The sequence below is a fragment of the Notolabrus celidotus genome, chromosome 3 (assembly GCF_009762535.1).
Source record: "Notolabrus celidotus isolate fNotCel1 chromosome 3, fNotCel1.pri, whole genome shotgun sequence".
Classification (NCBI taxonomy): Eukaryota; Metazoa; Chordata; class Actinopteri; order Labriformes; family Labridae; genus Notolabrus; species Notolabrus celidotus.
Genome location: NC_048274.1, coordinates 18,584,391 through 18,602,362, shown reverse-complemented (window position 1 = coordinate 18,602,362; position 17,972 = coordinate 18,584,391). Strand labels below are relative to the sequence as shown.

Genomic DNA, 17,972 nt, shown 5'->3' with positions numbered 1-17,972 from the left:
GTGTTATATCTGCTGTGTCTGTCCATTTAACCTCACATCCCCTCACTATACTTAGAAAATGACCGTCCTGTCCACTCAGGCATGGGTGGACAGAAAAGGCAACCAATCACAGAAACAAGGAAGGTCATATTCAGCATTGGTTATACACTGAGAGCCGTGAACAACCTGGCACACAATAGACCTCGTCTACCGGTGTGCAGACACACTCATTGCCTCAGCCACTTGCTCTCACACTGAAATAAAGCCTGAGCTGCAGGACAAGACTTCATCAGTAGATCAAATTTGTTAACTTAGACTTAAACTATCAGATTGTCAAAGGCTACATGATAAGAAAGTGATTCTAAAAGGAGTTTTAATATCTTATAATAGCTTTGAACATATTGTTATTATGACAGGTTCAAACTCTCATAATAACTTTGAAGATAGGATTGAAGTTACATTTTGTGCCTATCGTAACAAAGCATCAGCCTGGTCTGTTTCTGAGCTCTTCACCATCATTTAAAGGGATCTTACTTTAAGGTCACTTCCTTTTACATTTCTCACTCACACATTTGTAGCTGTGTGTTCTACTTGTGTGTCTGATTCAGTTTTTCCACCAGCAGAACTCACTGAGCAGCCATCATTAAGTTCCCCACACTGCCGGTCTTACTGACTCAGTGCTGTGGTGCCTTTTCTTTTTTTAAGTTTGGATATTCTGCTGCTCTGAGCTCTGCTTTTAGAGGATCCCCATAGACATTAATACTATATTAATGATATTCTATACTAAGCTCTATGTTAACGGACTACTAAGCTTTACATAGATTAAATTAGCGGCGTAACGCAGTTGATCTATTGTTACGTCTACACACAGAACATTTTGTGTCCTCTCTGCTTTTGTCACCTGCCCTCCCTCTCCCTGAATCTCTTTCCAGCCCCCTGGATGTCCTAACCTCCAGAGTTTGAACTGCAGTTTGGTCTGTCTGATAAGCAGACAGCAGACCTCCCTGCAGCCGTGTGGTCAGACACCACAGTTTGCATGCTGACCCGAGGCTGTTTGCATTGGACTGGTGATCTGGATGTTGACACACTCTGACAACGATCTGTCTGCCTTCAGATACCAGTGAGGCAAACGCAAGCGGCTCGGTTTCCAAGACGATTAACAAAAGAAACTGTGTGGTCCGTCCTCTATCTCGGAATAATGTTGGACGCTTTTTGTTGCATGACAATGTGTCTGTGCTTATTTTTTTTGTTATTGTATTCCAAGTGGTTTTGTTGTTAACAGTAAGGCATCTGCAGTGTATTTGCCATTATAGCACAGAGGTATTTGAATGCTGAGCAAAGCAAAGTGCTGAAACAGTCCAGTTTAAATCAACCATGTGGAGGTCAGGTTCTCTAACAGTCCACTAACATGATGAAGGGCTTAGACATCAGAGGAACAGAGTGTCATTCACCCTCAGGCTTCTCTGGCTCTGTTTGGAAGTTTTTTTCAAAGGGAAACCACAAACCCCCTTAAGCAGTCTGCACTTGACCCATTCAGGGTTAAGTCCAAGTTTTTACAGTTTTCAGTTGGCCCTGGTAGAATTTGAGCAGAAAACATCACTGGGTTGACAAAATTGTCCCTTTAGACAGCATGTTGCAACCCATCGGATAATAGAATGAATCATAAAAAAATATTCTCTTTATGGTTGAAATGAGTTTGTTTTGGCTGCAGGGAGGAGATACTGAGCCAAAATGAAAACACATCAATGTGGTCCCTGGCTATAAACCAAGGAATATAAAGAAAGCAATCAACATAGCATTAAGCTTAAAGATTTAGAGGGAGAGGAAACAATAAATCCACTATTCTTAAGCGATGTGTTATCTGCAGAGAGAAATAGGATCGCAACGTGCACTGGTCAGTCTCACAAGTATGTTATATTATACGCGACCACTGCAGAAGATGTGGGCCTTTCTAGATTGTCCTATTTCTTACCGATTATGCACATTGACCTTCTACTGGGGCTGAACTCTGACTGTGTTGGGTTGTATTATTGAATATAATTAGTGTCATGCTCAACAAATCATGTTCTGTATGGCTGGGACCTCAACATCCAGAGTTTGGGCCAGAGGACACAGTCTAGGCCACCCAGCCAAACTCATTAAACCTGGTTCGATTCCACAAGGTCCTGATTTGATTTGATTCGATTTGATTTGATTTGATTCCATATTGAATGGTTTCAGGATATTTCAGCAACAATGCCAATTTAGTTTTAACAGGGAAAGAAACTTCAAACCAGGTGCATAAACATTTAGAATTGGCTTGAAAGCAGCTGCACAAATGTACTTTGCATTACACATGATGACCAACACACAACAGTATTTACAATGAATCTATTTTTCAAACAATCTCATGCAAACTGTTCTATAAAACTGGGAACACTTATTTGATGAGGCTGCTTTAGGCTGCATCTAATGTCTCCTCTAAAACACAACACCAACTATTGGGCCGGACTTTGAGCTATGCACATGCATCCCTGCATTTACTGTGTTGTTCACTAGCCAGATGTTGATGGTGTTTTATCCATCTGTTTATTTAAGAGACTATACTGTGCAATAGAGTAGTAAAACATAGACATACAGTATATAGGGAAGGGATAATATGACTTTGCGATTCTGTGTTTTGGGAATGCAACTTCTCTCAAATGCTTGTGTGTTGTTGCTTAACATGGTTCAATATATTAATGAGGCTTGGAAGCCAGTACTATCAACTACGCTGTATGGACATATATCCTAGCATATGAAAGTTGTGACAGCCTCAGTTATTGTCTGGGCATTCTGACAGATTAACTGAAACGTTATGCCCTCTCCAGTGGGGTTAGTTTGGGATTGTATGTTTTTGCTGATAGTATATCTGGGTGATGACTCTTATACTGTTTCAGAGATTTGTAGTATTTCCACAATATTTGCACATCTTGCATTTGGCCTTGCTTTTTTCCAGCACCTCTCTAGCTTTAAGATTTGTGCTTTGAGATGAGGGGCAACACACAAGAAAGAAAATGTATTACAGGAGTGATGTGGGGATTTTATGAAATGAAAGCTTGTCATTAAATAAGAAAACTATTTGAGATGAAAAATGTATATATTTTTTTTAGCATAGTTTATATTTGATGCAAGGGCTTCATGTGTCACAGTCATTGATTTCAATGGTTTGTGTATGTTCCTCTTGCTGTAGCAGGTGTGTTTCAAACAAGCCGCCTGCAACCTCCGGTCTCAAAATATGAAGCCCATGCGGAAGTGTTATAAACTGCAATTCATCAAGAATCCGCTTGAGGCTGGCTGCAGAAACGCCGGAAACCACATAGACACCAATTCAAAAAAGACGATATTTGCAGCATTAACAAACATGTTTACATCCTGGTTCAAAAACGTCTAGGCTCTACGTAGCTAATCTCTCTATCGGCACACACTGTACGGGTGTGAATTTTTTTCTAACGTGACGGTTCAGAAGATATTAAGATTACGAGTTTTTGCCCAAATAAGGGCATGACTGACGTGACTCCCGGACGGGAAAACATAGCTGTTGGCTAGGAGGCTCAAACTACGCCTCTTTACGTCACACTTTGCCTGGTTGAGTTCCGCATTTCCAATATGGCTGCCTCCGTCTATTGGCTTCAAAACAGCGCTCAGGAACAGATGGGTGACCTCGTGGATACTATGTCCATTATTTATACAGTCTATGATTTAAAATCAGCTTGTGCTGTGATTATTAATTCCCAAGCTTTCTATGCTATAAATGTCCCTTTTTTACTGAAGTGAAATTTCAGATGGATAAGTGAGCCCTTGAAGTTTGTAGTAGTCAATTTAATGTTATATTTTGTTTTACAGTTATTTAAGTGCTTAAGGTTTCCTCTTTGACACTAGGGAGCAAAGAGAAGTGGTATCAGTAGGAAAATATTAGACTCTATTACTACCTTTTATTATGTTAGATTTTGAAACAGCTTGACTTCAACTGTCTTGATATTTTTTGCATTATTTATTTGTGGAAAAATGAAACATCGTTTTGATACCAAAAGGCAGCGTGAAGGCAGCAGCTGCACACACCCTATTTTCAAAATAAATGGCATTAATTAAGCACGTCTCCTCAGGCAGTGTGAATAGAACCAGCCTCAGACAGGGTGGTGCAAGCATGGCATGAAACATGAAGGGTGTTGGTTTAGAATGAGTGCATTATAAACATGGAGAAAGCTGAGTTAAGTGAACAGTGACTGGTATGATCTACTTAAGCATGGTTAGCCTGAGCAGTATACCATGTAATGATTTCCAGAGTATGTGTGGAGCATGTGTCAACATTATTCAGAATGTGCTGAACTCAAGTATTAGCCTGTTATATGTCCTGTTGTTCTGTGCCATCAGTATGTGCCGTGTTACACTGATGCTGTTTCTGCTTCAGCTTAACATTCCAGTCTCAGGCCCAGCCTCTTTACTTTCTAACCCCCCTGGCTACCTTCAGCCTCCTTTCCATCCTCCACTCCTCATTCCTCCCTGCACAGCCGTGGATGGTACTGTCCCAGAGAGAAAAAAGGGAATGCAAGAACAGTAGAGAAAGATGGAAGGGAGGGGGGGGAGGCAGCCATGCATTAAGTTATTTTTTAAATGACGGTGATCAGAGCAGAGGAGCAGGCAGAAGGGAGGAGGGACGAATAGAAGTGTACGAGGGCCGAGAGAGGCGGGTTCACAGCTCTCCTGACTGCCTCATTCTCCCCTCTCATTGGTCAGGGGGGCCCCTAGCTTCGTTAATGGGCGCCTGAGCGCAAGACATGGGTGACCCTTCTCGTCTGCGGCCTCTGAAGCAACTATGACAGCTGTCATCACTGTGTATGTCAAAACCTGCTACGCCATTTCCACTACTATTGTGTGTTTGGAGATATGACTGATGGGAGATAGTGGGCATGAAGAATGCTCTAGGAGGAGGAGGAGGAGGAGGAGGAGAAGGAGGAGCAACAACATTTCAAACATTAAAACCTCAGAACTAATTGATAAATAATAAAACTCAGATCTTTAAGGATTTAAATTTCAGCAAGCCACGGATTTTTTTGATAGTTTCCTCATTTTTTTGTATTTTTAGTTCTACCATTATTGGTTTTTCAACAGCCAATGGTGATTTTCAGAGAGCCAATATTGCGGTCTAGTTTGTTTGTTTGATTTTTGCATTCGATCAAATAAAACATTAAAACAAAGAGAAATGAAGAACAACATTACTGAACTGAATGAACATTTAATCTAATAAAAACAGACAGAAAAATATATGACTCAGTCAAATATTTCCACAGGGGAGTTTTGGATTTCTGTTTAATCATCTGTAGTCATTACAATATAAAAAAAATCAGGGTAAATATTTAGATGAAAAAAAAAATAATAATACAATTATTATTCCAATATTATATGCTCTTTACGATCCAAAAGACTTGGTTATCTAAGCCAACAACACATTTCAGATGTGTTTTATCAAGTCCATCTTTAAAATAGGAAATGTATTGGATCACGCGTTAGAACACAACTGATATTTATGTTAGAAACAATATAAAAATGTACAATTTAGAAATTACAATGCCGGTATCGGCTGATGCAGATTATTTCAAAATGCCTTTAATGGCTCAATAAATCTGCAGACCGATTATTTGGCCCATCTCAAACTTTTAGACAACATGTTTATTTTCTTCAACGTTACACTTTGAAAGCCGTGTCAACCACCCGTACAATCATCCCTCACTGATAGATGTGACTCTGCACAAACACTGTATCCAGGAGGTCCTGATTGTATCCTGGTTTGAAGAGCTACTGGAATCAATAAGCCTTCAGACAGGAATTACTCTGCATGCTTTTACCGTCTGAATGCAGCACGTCAGCAAAGGAACGTCAGTGAAATATGAAGTGTTACAGATTGGACTGTATACTGGCTGCAATGTGGTTTTGGCGGTTTGTAAGGAATGTGCATGGGTAAAGGGAAACGTGTGTGTGATTGATGGAATGTGTGTGGGTGTGTGTGTATGTGAATGTGTATGTGAATGTGTGTTTCATTTCACCACGTTTAGTTTTCAATATTTCTGTCCAGTGTTTTTTTTGTGATGTGGTTTGTGGTTCTGGCTTTGATTAGGGTTGGGCCAGAAATGAGCATGGTGGTGGGGACTACTAATGAATGCAATGGAGGGTCTTCATAATGATAGAAGTGTAATTGTTTTGGTGTTTAAACCTCCTCCAGGCTCATAATATGACTTGACAGCTGCCCCACCCCCCATGGGTGGAGTCAGCAACTCATGTAGGAGTAGGGAGACGAGGTAGGGTCACCTGCAGTGATGAAAAAGAGAAGTTCATTCTTTTAAACACCTGACGGGAGATGATTTAATCAATCAGAGGAATTTATTAGAGCGCTGCAGATTTTGTTGAGATAATGGGATGAACAGGCCGGATTATAATTCTGATTCTCTTTCCTCAGGGAATGCCAGTCCTAATGTTGCCATGTTGCAGTAAGCCTATTTGATTGGGTGCCCACCAAATGGCTGCTTTCATGCCCTAAAGTAATCCCATAACTGGGAATATGCACATCAATTAGAGCTGCAACATTTTTTAGTGGCAATTTGCATTTTAACAAAAGCGCTCCTGCTTACACATTTTATTGACAGATAAATAACATAATGAAGATCTTGCTTATGGTATAATCTCCCATTAAATGTCCCATAATTGCAAGTGTTTATTTGTACCACTTTTAAGTAACATTATTGACAAAAAGCTGGTGTTTTATTCTACTGACTTTTTTTTGCTTTATGCTAATATCACCCTGTTATTTATCTTTATGTTATCCCCCATCTTATATGTCCACTACATTAAAAATGATTCTGTGTTTAAAGTCAGATAAGTGTTGATCCTGGCAGCAGATAAAGTTGACAGCTTTATAAATCAATCAATCAGACTTTATATATAACAATATGACATTGTAACACAAAGTGCTGTACATAAAAACAACTTCAAATAGAATATATTAAGAAAAAGAAACACTAATGTTTGTAAAGCTTTCCAACTCATGATCTTTAAGTGCACAGAAGAATGATTTTCGATCATATCAGTGTGATATGTTCTCTCAGCTACAGATACAAGCAAAGACTGAGTCTGATTTCGTGGAAAGGCTGAAATGCAAGAACTCAAACGTTCTTACACACGAGTCAACTTTGCTGTGTTCTAACAGTATATACATTGTGTACCTCTAACACTCCCTCCCTTCCACACTTGCCCCTAGCTTCAGTTCTGCTGGAACGCTTGAGCTGTTTCATATATTACGTAGAGCAGACATGCAGGGGTAATGATGACATTGCATAAAACTACATATGACCTGGATCCACAGAATGACTTAAAATAAAGAGTTATGATTATAATGTGTCACTTTTGAAATAATTTCAAACCATTTGGCACACTTTGAAATTTTAATTTCACTTGAATAAAGCTGTTTGGTCAGCCTTTTAAAGCACACTACTGAATTGTTGGACCCTTAATTACGCATCAACGATAAAGACAATGTATTGTAAATCCACAGAAGAACAATGCTTTTGTGATTTTTTAAATATTTTTCAGCTTCTTTAGAAAAGCTTGCAACAAACATGACATGCCAGAAATAGCTACCTGTTAAAAAAAACTGACAAATATGGAAACATACAGTATATCTTACATGTTTCACCTTGTTTCTCTGTGCAGATTATGCAGATATTGAGACTAATACCATCCTTTATTGTCAGTCAGTTTTATTTCATTGGATGAGCCATCTTCCCCCACATGTCCCCATCAATTTCTGAGTATGACCATAACCCAGTAACCCCGCTACACAGCCACACTCTGCTTCAACCCTCTGCCAACTTCAGCCTCAACCCCCTCCATCTCTCTCTCTCTCTCTCACACACACACACACACACGCACGCATGCACGCACGCACGCACGCACACACACACACACACACACACACACACACACACACACACTAGACACAGATTTTTTTCTGTCTCCCCAGGCCCTTAGATATGAATATAGCGTCTTCACACACCCTTACTCCATCCCTGGAGAAGTTGGTTTGACATGTGACAAGTAAACAAGCTGTGAACAGGCCACACAGACGAGGCTGATTTTGATCTAAACGTGTTGCTGAGCGATGTGTGAAAACACTGAAAGCCAAAGGCCAGGTTCCAGGCTGTCCTTGTTTTCTGCCTGTGTCCTTCTGTCTGTCACTTTTTACTTTACCGCCCTTACTCCCTTGTATACTTATGAAAAAATAGTAAAAAAGTGTGGGATGCTTCATGTTCAAATGTTCTTTACACACCATGTCCTCTCTAATGTGTGCATTAACTGTCATCTTCATATCTCTCCACATGCTGCTGTGAACCTTGACCATCCCAACATCATCAGGAATCAGTCCAAGGTAACAACACAGTCACACACACACACACACACACACACACACACACACACACACACACACACACACACACACACACACACACACACACACAGCCATGTTGGACACTGAGCTAATTCCATGCTTGTGAATCATCTGTGTGTTAAACAAAGAAGCTGCTGTGTTTCCTCGACTCAGTTTGGGAACTATGTGAAACTGCACAAAGTGATGTAGAGCTGATTTTGAGTTGTGTTTAATGTGTTAAAATATGAATGCATACTCGTTGCTGGAAAACATGTTTGCGTGTGCTTCTCACTTTACTGTACTTGTGTTTCCTAGGAAGCTCTTTAATGACATTTGAAAAGTAGAGCATAGACCACATGAGCCCTCAGTACACTGTGAATAACACTACTGTTCAGTGACACAACTCAAGTGTAACACCTAAACAATAACAGTTATTATTAGCCTATAGAATTCATATACATTTAATTTCCTTCATTTCCAATGAAAGGAGAAGCTGAAGCTTGTCATTGAATGTGAACGTTCAGAACTCAGTGGTTGTTGGTTCAACTCTCAACCTGCAACCATGTTATCCTTGCTCTCTCTCCCCCACATTTCCTTTCTCTTCAGCTGTCCCATCATAAAGCAAGACATTGAAAAAGTTAAATAAAAGGGACATTGCTGTGTTATAGCTGAGACATACAGACCGCTTTTATCTGTATTTCTTATGCTGCTGCTTTTTGATTCCAGGTCTTTGCCTATGATTACTGTTTTTGGTCCATGGATGAGGCCGATAAGGAGAAATTTGCCGGTAAGGCCAATTTAAGACAAGTTCACATTATTCAAAGATTTAATAGTAACCTACTGATGTGCCATTCAAATACGTTTAAGACATCTAACAGCTTACTAGAGTCAAATTGAATGTATGTATGTTTGTGTGTTCAGGTCAAGAGGTGGTCTTCCAGTGCCTTGGGGAAAGTCTTCTTCATAATGCCTTCCAGGGCTATAATGCCTGTATATTTGCCTATGGACAAACAGGTAATGTACCTTTAGACACTTCACTGTCATATGGTCAGTATCAGGCATATGTATTTCACCTGGCTGGCTGTTTAACAGAACTAATTTTGAAAACAGTTTTTGTAAAAAAAAATTGGTGTTGTCAGTGCCCTCAAGCTTTTGATTTAACAATGAAGAGAGGAGTGTCAGTGTGGATGTGTTGTGGCATGATTGCATCTTCAGCATTCATACCTTAGAGGCATGATTTCCCTTCCCAGTGTTGTCGAAACATAAACCAACAAAGGGATGCTGTAAAGACAGTTTATATATCTACACTGGTTAAACTGTAAACTTTTCAGACCAACATCAGACTGCAGTGTGCCAAAAAAGGGGTCAAACATGTCCTCTGTAGTATCACCATTAAGAGAATCTCTCTGTTTACTCAAAAAACAATGCTACAGATCTTTCAACAAACATGCCAGAGCTGATTAAACTATGGAGCATCTACACAAAAGTCAGAATGTGTTTTAAGAAAAGTCAACTTCTTATGTCACAGGTGTTCATTAAATACAATGTTTTGATTTGGGGTCATAACAAATGAAGGTGTTTTGCTGAACTGCAACATATTCAGGGGTGTTTCTACAACCTGACCCGCATGAATCATAGATTTCTATTAAAACTCATTTTGAAAGAATCTGGGATATCTGCAGGTTGAAACAGGTGATGATACTTTAGGTTTCAGAGTGTCTGTGCTAATGTTTTAATCAAGACTAATCTCAAGCTGTTTTAAAAGCGACAGCAGTGAGCCATGTTTGCCGTTTGTGTTATTTGCAGCCTGTGAATCGACTTCAAAGAACTGCACTCTGCCTGCCACCAGCTGACAGCACAGCTAAATATGCTAGTAACGATAGTAAAGTATCATGTGGTTTCGATTAGTGCTTTTTTTTGTGTCTTTGTAACAAAGGCTGTAACCAGCTTTGATGGCATGGAGTTATAGAACTTAGTAGAAAATGTGCGCTATTTAAGTGTTACGAAGTTACGCTGTGAGTTCTTTCCATGCATGCTGCTTTAGGTGATCAGCATCAGCACAGCGTCTCACTCACTCGCTCTCTCTCTCTTTCTCAATAACTCTCACATGGAGACAGGTGCGAGTGGCTTGCTATGGATGGTAGCTATGGTAGCGGATTTGCCATGTGACTGTTAGAGACACTTTCTCTTGACCACCCATTTTTTTTCAAAAGTTTCTGTTAAAGCTGCATAAAAGTGCATGCGCTGTGCTGCTTGACAATATGTTTCACAAAACACATAAATCACAGTCTCAGTTGTAGAAGTTCTGAAGTGTTCAAATATGTCAAAACGATGTGAACAGGTGCCATAAACACATGAAATGTGGATATGGCACATTTCAAATTACATTGATTGGTCCTCTAAATATCATTGGTGGAGGTGTCTCCTGCTTTTATATGTTATGCCAAACACAAGTGATATATGATGCAGTCAAGGGAAAATCCAACTTGAGATGTGATAACTTTTATAAACCTCAACAACACCAAGAGTTACTTAAAGCTGGGGTTGGTAGTCAGATTTAGATACACTTTTTGTTATACTGGTTAAAATGATCTTTATGTCCCGATGACAATCAATACATAATATGTTCTTAAAAAAGAGCGAAAAAAAGCCGCTATCTGCAGCCGGAGTAAACCTGAGAAAACACCATTCAATCCCTGCCATCAGGAGCCAAATTATGAAACCAATCAAGTCCTGTCCTCCCATCCTGCCGCTTTGCCCGCCTCCTGCGCGTACATTTCATTTCTGTTTGTGTTTTTAACTTTCACTATGATGATGTTTTGGTGTTTTCTTACCGCTGAGTGAGACATGAGTTTACGTAGTGCAAAACACAAACGATGTGCTGAAGACCGGTTTTTAATCAGCCACGATCATATGGTCAAGAATCAGCGGCGCTTGTTCATGTGAGCAGGGGCGTCGTTTTGGAGGAGCTCCGAGGGGAGGGGGGGGGGAGGTTAGACGGAGTCCTGAGGAAATGCTACATTCAAATTCATGCTAGTTTTCCTTGACTATCAACCCTAGCTTTAAGACTTTAAACTTAGTAAAGGCAGCATTAGTTGTGTAGCTTTTGTATTGAACTGTAGTTGTACTTAATGCAGTTAACTTCAATTGATCATTACATTTATAGAGTTAATGGCTCGATAAAAAGGGATGACTCGTTTAATTGTGTTCCTGAAACCTGATGTCAGACTTGTTTCCCTGAGTTGACTTTGTCCCCTTTATGTTGTTTCAGGTTCAGGAAAGTCGTACACCATGATGGGTTCAGGGGACCAGCCAGGTCTGATCCCCCGGCTGTGCAGTGCTTTGTTTGAACGAACTAAGAAAGAAGGGCGCGAGCAGGAGAGCTTCACTGTTGAAGTGTCCTACATGGAGATCTACAACGAGAAGGTCCGAGATCTGCTCGACCCCAAAGGGTATGACCTCACCCCATTTTTTACAAAGACCCATCGTTTTCTTTCTCCTGTGTAGGTCTGAACATCTCTTGTTTGTTCACCAGAAAAGTAAAATTGTTATAGAAATGTTATAGGGCACAAAAATACACATTTTAAAGCTATAAATGTGCCTACTGAAAAAATAAAATTGTGACTTTTATTGTGAAGACTTAGCAGGAAGTGTTGAGATACAGTCACTGGTCATGAACCAGAGGAGGTTATAGATGCAGACCACAAGGACTCTGATATTTAGAAACAATAGTCATGGAATGGGGTCAACTTGTTGTACTAGTACAGCTGTTTTTTGGTCTGCAGTAACGTAGTCTACTTTATAGACAAGCAACCAGTGTCTGAAGTAATTTTCTGCTTGAAACCCAAGTTAAAGCAGGTCGAACAGAGACAGTGGCTGATGGACTCTGGTGACTCCAGCTGCTGTGGTCAGTGGATAAAAAGATCATTCCCTGCAGTCACTGATGGAGTCCAGTTCATGTCCAGCAGGTCAGCAGTAAATCAGGAGCACAGGCTTGGGTCTGCTGCCCCAGACAGCATAACCTCTGACCTCTCCTCACTTTCTAACCTTTGACCTCAGTTAAAGGAGTCAAAGAGAAGCAGACCATCTGACAGCCATATGGGCTTCACTGAGCCCCTGAGAATGATGAAGTTCTCTGACCTGGAGAAAGTTTGAATCAGGGTCAGGAAGCCAAGTGCTCACAAAGTCTATATGAAACGTTACAGCGGTGGACAAACACAGCTGAGCCTACACCGCCATTTCTTATACATCAGAGGAATAGAAAACTCCCTATCCCTAACAGTGACTATGTTTATGTCTTCTTTTTTTTAACCATGCATTTGTTTCTGTCCAGGGGGAGACAAGCTCTGAGGGTGAGGGAACATAAGGTTTTGGGGCCCTACGTGGATGGCTTGTCTCGACTAGCTGTGGCCAGCTACAAGGTAAAACTAGTTTTCTTAGATGGTGATTTTAGTTTGGTGCTATGCTTTTAAATTAGGTTTATTTTCACAATCATCCTCTTTAAACGGATGCTGTGTTGAATTCTGGCTGCCACATCAAATGGCAATTAAACAGATGTGAGAGGACCATCGTACTCCTTTCCCTCTGGTTTTATTTCTAAACTTTGAGGATATGTACTGCTTTTTCTCACTGATGTAGTATATTTATATATACCCCCCTATTAACATTAGAGCTAATTCTAAAAATGTTTACTAAACCTTCACTACATATAGAAACGTGCACAGAATCTTATCAAATCATAGAACTTGTTTTCTTCAAAGTGTTGCCATTCAACAACAATCTGAATGGAAAAATATTACTATACCTTATTAATCTTGTGTTTTAATTTCTGACAGGACATTGAGTCTCTGATGTCAGAGGGGAATAAGTCTCGGACTGTTGCAGCGACCAACATGAATGAGGAGAGCAGTCGATCACATGCTGTCTTCAACATCATCCTCACACACACACTCAAAGACCTGCAATCTGGGGTAAGACAAAACACATAGAGCTGGGTGGTGCAGATAGCTATAGATGTGTGGTGCTCTGAACTGAACATGTCCACCAGATAATTTGTGTCCACATGGAAGCGGGCGGTGCCAGAGAGGCTACTGGGAGCCGGGCCAGGTCCCAGCAGCCTCTCTGGCATACTATTTTAGAGCAGAAGTTGTTTGGCATTTAGAAGGAGTCAACCCATATTTAATTGTGTCCCATTCAGCCCCTGTGCACTGCAAGGTTATCCTGGTCTCCTCATCTGTCATCTTTGCTCTCTCTCTCTCTCTGTGATGTCATGGTTCTGTTTCTATCCAGACATTTTAGTCTGTTCCAGAACAGAAGTGTCTGTGTCATCGCTCATGGATGACTAAGCAATCACTGTCTGCCAGCTTTTAGATCGATCAGTCGCCGGGTGAAAAGTTAGGAACAAAATGAGATGATGTCAGCTCAGTTGTGTGACCCCACACAGCAAGGAAAAAGCTCATGCTCCTTCCTCGCTGACCCACTTAGCCTCTCCTGCTCCTTGCTCTTGTTTCCAGACAAACTCACCATCAGTAAATCTTGTTAATAATTCACAGGCATGACTTTCAGTTTGTCAGCTGATACGGCGCGCTCTGTTTTCAAGGCACACCCACTATCAGTCACCAGGTTGGTCAGTCAGTCAGTCAGTAGGCTCATTGAGCACACAGCACAGACCGCACAGACTGTCAAGCAGATGAATGAATCACTCGACTGACATGTTCACAGTCTGGATGAGTCAGTTTGTTGCTTTAATTCATTATCTCCTTATTGGATAAACAAATTTAATTGAAGTTAAATGTTTACCTTACTCTGCACTCTGACCGGGAACTCCTTTGACCACTAAAAGCTCCACTAGACCAGATCTCAGCACCATTCAGAATTGTTTTATTGTTTAGACAAGGCAAGTTATGCCTTGCCTAAACATTAAAGCAATTCAAAATGCGTCACGCAAGACATTAAAAGAATCATTACAAAGGTCAGAAAAAACACATTATAAGAAACATTTGGCATTAAAAGAAGCTGTTAAAATCAAAGAAAATAAAAACTGGGGAAAAAAAGAATGTTCAAATAAAATAAGACAGTTTTAAAATATATGCATAAAAGCTACAGTGCAGTGTTGAGTGATGCATGTTTTTATGTTTCACTTTATATTGCTTAGTGGTACTAGGCAGTTATTAGGTCAATTTAATCTGTTTCATAGGTTGTAGGGAGAAAAAGGAAGAGTTCACAAGTTTGGTAAATCCAATTTAAAACACAATGATGTCGCTTTTTTAAGACTAAAAGTACGAGTCAAATCAAGAGAAACAACTTTGCCAGAGATGGTTGGTGATTAAACTTTATTCTGCTGCCTTAAAATGATTATGTTACAGCCTTCAACTGGCTGTGCAAGTGTTTGTAATGTTAAATGACATTCATCTCTGCAATGCCGCAATGATTTTAAATTGAACCTAAGCCTTTGCTAGTACCCCTTACTTCACCCCCACAATACTTAGGTTTACTACACAACTTTTTTGTTGCTTGTTGTTCATAAAAGAACAAATAAAGTTGCTAGTGTTAAAGAACTTGTCCAGATAACTAGAGGAAGACGGACAGTAGGTAACAGCTTTCAAGCTCTTCTGTGCCCCCTGACGGCTCTGGTGGTGCTGTGAGTAGAGGAACAGTGTTGAGTCAGTGGGTGATGGGTGAGTCATTCTGACGCTCCCACAGCTCATTGCAGGATTTCCTCTGATTAACATGCACATGCTCTGCTCTGACATGTCAACCAGACACCAAACTCAAAGTTCAGTCAAATGAACTTCAGCCCCTCGTTGTAACCGACTGAGTTGTTTGCTCATTTGTTCTCTGCAGATCTAAACACAGTCTAGCTTTCATGTACAAGTGAAGTAGTTTGCAGAATTAAAAAAAGAAAAATCTATAAGGATTTGAATTTATTAAACTCAGCATGATTATTTACTACTTGAAGCTCTTGTTGATGCCGTGACTCTTGATCTCTCCTGGAACTTTAAAGTTGCTGCCAAGTAGTCTGAAAAGATCCGGTTACTGTCCCAGGTATTATGTGTCCTGGTTTTATTAATCAAGGATAGTGCCGCTGTGGCGAGTATTGCTTCCTGCGTATTGTACACAATGATAAAAATCACAGCGAAAAAGAAAACAAAAGTGTTGGTTGATGTGTCTTTCACAGTCTGACACGACCTGGTAACAGGAGCAGGCACTGTGTCAGATTCCAGCCAGTGATAACTTCAATCAGGAGCTCTAATTCCTCAGTTTCACTCAGTTTGCCATTGTGTCTATTATTTGTGCTTGCAGTCACCAGCTCTATCTTGCTCTCCTTTCTGTAATCACCACTCTAGGCTCTATTTGAGGAAAGGTTTTGGTTTATTTTTGGGTCTTATTTGCTCAGTGTTCTTGATAAAAATCTCTTGTTTGTTTTACAATTTGCTTCACTCGAGGGGATTTTGTCTGAGACTGCTCTGTATCAGTGGAGCTGAGGTGGATTTTTATCACTAAATATAATGAATTAGTCTTTCTAGTATTCAGGTTTTGAGTTTTTTTTTGCTGAGCTTTTAATTAAATCAATCAATCTTTATTTATATAACACCAAATCACAACAAATGTTATCTCAACACCACTCTGTGAAATTAATAACAAAGACCCAACACCAAGACAGGGTAAGACCAAGCGGCAAACTCCGGTCTCAAACGATGAAGCCAATGCGGAAGTGCTATAAACTGCAGTACATCGAGAATCCGCTTGAGGCTGGCTGCAGAAACACCGGAAACTACATAGATATGAATGGGAAAAAGACAATCTTTGCAGCATTAATAAACATGTTTACAGCCTGGTTCAAAAAACGGCTTGGCCCTATGAAGCTAATCTCTCTAATGGCACACACTGTACGGGGAGTGAATTTTTTTTCTAACGTGACGGTTCAGAAGATATTAGGATTACGAGTTTTACCCAAATAAGGACATGACTGACGTGACTCCCGGTCGGGAACACACAGCCATTGGCTAAGAGGCTCACACTACGTCACACTCTGCCTGGTTGAGTTCCGCATTACCAATATGGCTGCTGCCGTCGATTTGCTTCAAAACAGCTCTCAGGAACAGATGGGTGACGTGACGGATACTACGTCCATATTTTATACAGTCTATGGGTAAGACTCAATCTTACCCCACCTTAATCCACCATGAGCATTGAACCTTAAAGTATTTAGCTCGTTACAGCAGCGGGGAAAAACGTCCTTTTAACAGGCAGAAACCTCGAGCAGAACCAGACTCATGTGAGTCAGCCATATGCCTCGACTGATATGAGATTAAAGTCTTCAGTTTCCCAAGATAATTCCTTTTCACAGTAAAACATACCTTTCCGCTCTGCCAGCAACATGTAAGGTGTTTACATCTTATAGGCTCTTGTCTCATTGTCATGTTAGTTTTTTTATTCTTGGCTCTAATTTCTTCAGCACCTCAAACAGATCGCTGTAAGTAGGTTGAGTTTCAGAAGGTCTTGTCTTCATAAATAAGTAGAAACTAGAGATGCAGAGTAGCAGCATCATGTAATAAGAGACATCAAGAAGATGTGTTGTCAAATAGTTGACTTTTAACCTTGAGGATCTGGGGGTCAAAGGTCACACCACTGAAGGAGACAGCAGTGTAAAATGTAGACTGATTCATGGCGGCCTGAAGGTTTCAAGTAAACAACAAGAAGGGCAGTATCACAGGGTCTGGGCAGTGTCAGGCACGTCCCTGTTTGCCCTGTGTTACCAGGAAACGTTTGGGGGTCTTATGTAAAGACCACAATGGATCAAGCTTTTACATTATACATTTTTTACCCCCCCATGTCTAGTTAACGGTCTAATATATTGTTGACTTCAGGCAGGGGACCTCATCTGCTGATGTTGAGCTGCTGATGTGCTCAGGTGTTACATTCAGCCTCCTCAGCTTCAGAGCCATTACGCTTGGTCAGTAAAGATGGCTGTGGGATATCATCGCCTCGACAGCCTCTGAAGTTAGGCAAGGCAAGGCAGCTTTATTTGTATAGCGCATTTCATACACGAGAGCAACTCAATGTGCTTTACATTAAAACATTAAAAGCATTGGAAACATTCAGACAAGCATAAAAGAGCACAATTAAAATGACAAATATAATAAAACAGAGAATAGAAAAGGAAAATTAGAAACATATTAAAAGTAAATTTAAAATTTGCATTTAAAGTGAGTTAAAATAAGCTAAGATAGGAAGGCAGTGGCAATAAAAAAAGTCTCAGTCTTTGATTTAAAAGAGGTAAGAGTTGGAGCGGACCTGCAGCTTTCAGGGAGTTTGTTCCAGATATGTGGTGCATAACGACTAAACGCTGCTTCACCATGTTTCGTTCTGACTCTCGGGACTGAAAACAGACCAGTACTTGATGACCGCAGAGGTCAAGATGGTTCATACAGTAGCAGAAGATCAGCAATATATTTTTTAGGCCTAAACCATTCAGTGCTTTATGAACAATCAGCAGGATTTTAAACAGAAGGAGCCTGTCAATCAAAATAATGAAAGATGAGGAACCAGTCTT

At 40.3% G+C, this 17,972-nt stretch overlaps 1 protein-coding gene across 3 annotated transcripts in view; it reads left to right on the top strand.

Moving 5' to 3' along the window:
* Positions 1–17,972, top strand: part of kif13ba (kinesin family member 13Ba) — a 55,959-nt gene that overhangs the window by 17,459 nt on the left and 20,528 nt on the right. For all 3 annotated transcript variants that reach the window (XM_034680189.1, XM_034680190.1, XM_034680188.1), the window contains exons 4-9: positions 8,404–8,416; positions 9,143–9,203; positions 9,338–9,430; positions 11,688–11,868; positions 12,750–12,837; positions 13,252–13,386. In XM_034680189.1, coding sequence (XP_034536080.1) covers positions 8,404–8,416; positions 9,143–9,203; positions 9,338–9,430; positions 11,688–11,868; positions 12,750–12,837; positions 13,252–13,386 — 571 coding nt within the window. The remainder of the gene's footprint in view (positions 1–8,403; positions 8,417–9,142; positions 9,204–9,337; positions 9,431–11,687; positions 11,869–12,749; positions 12,838–13,251; positions 13,387–17,972) is intronic.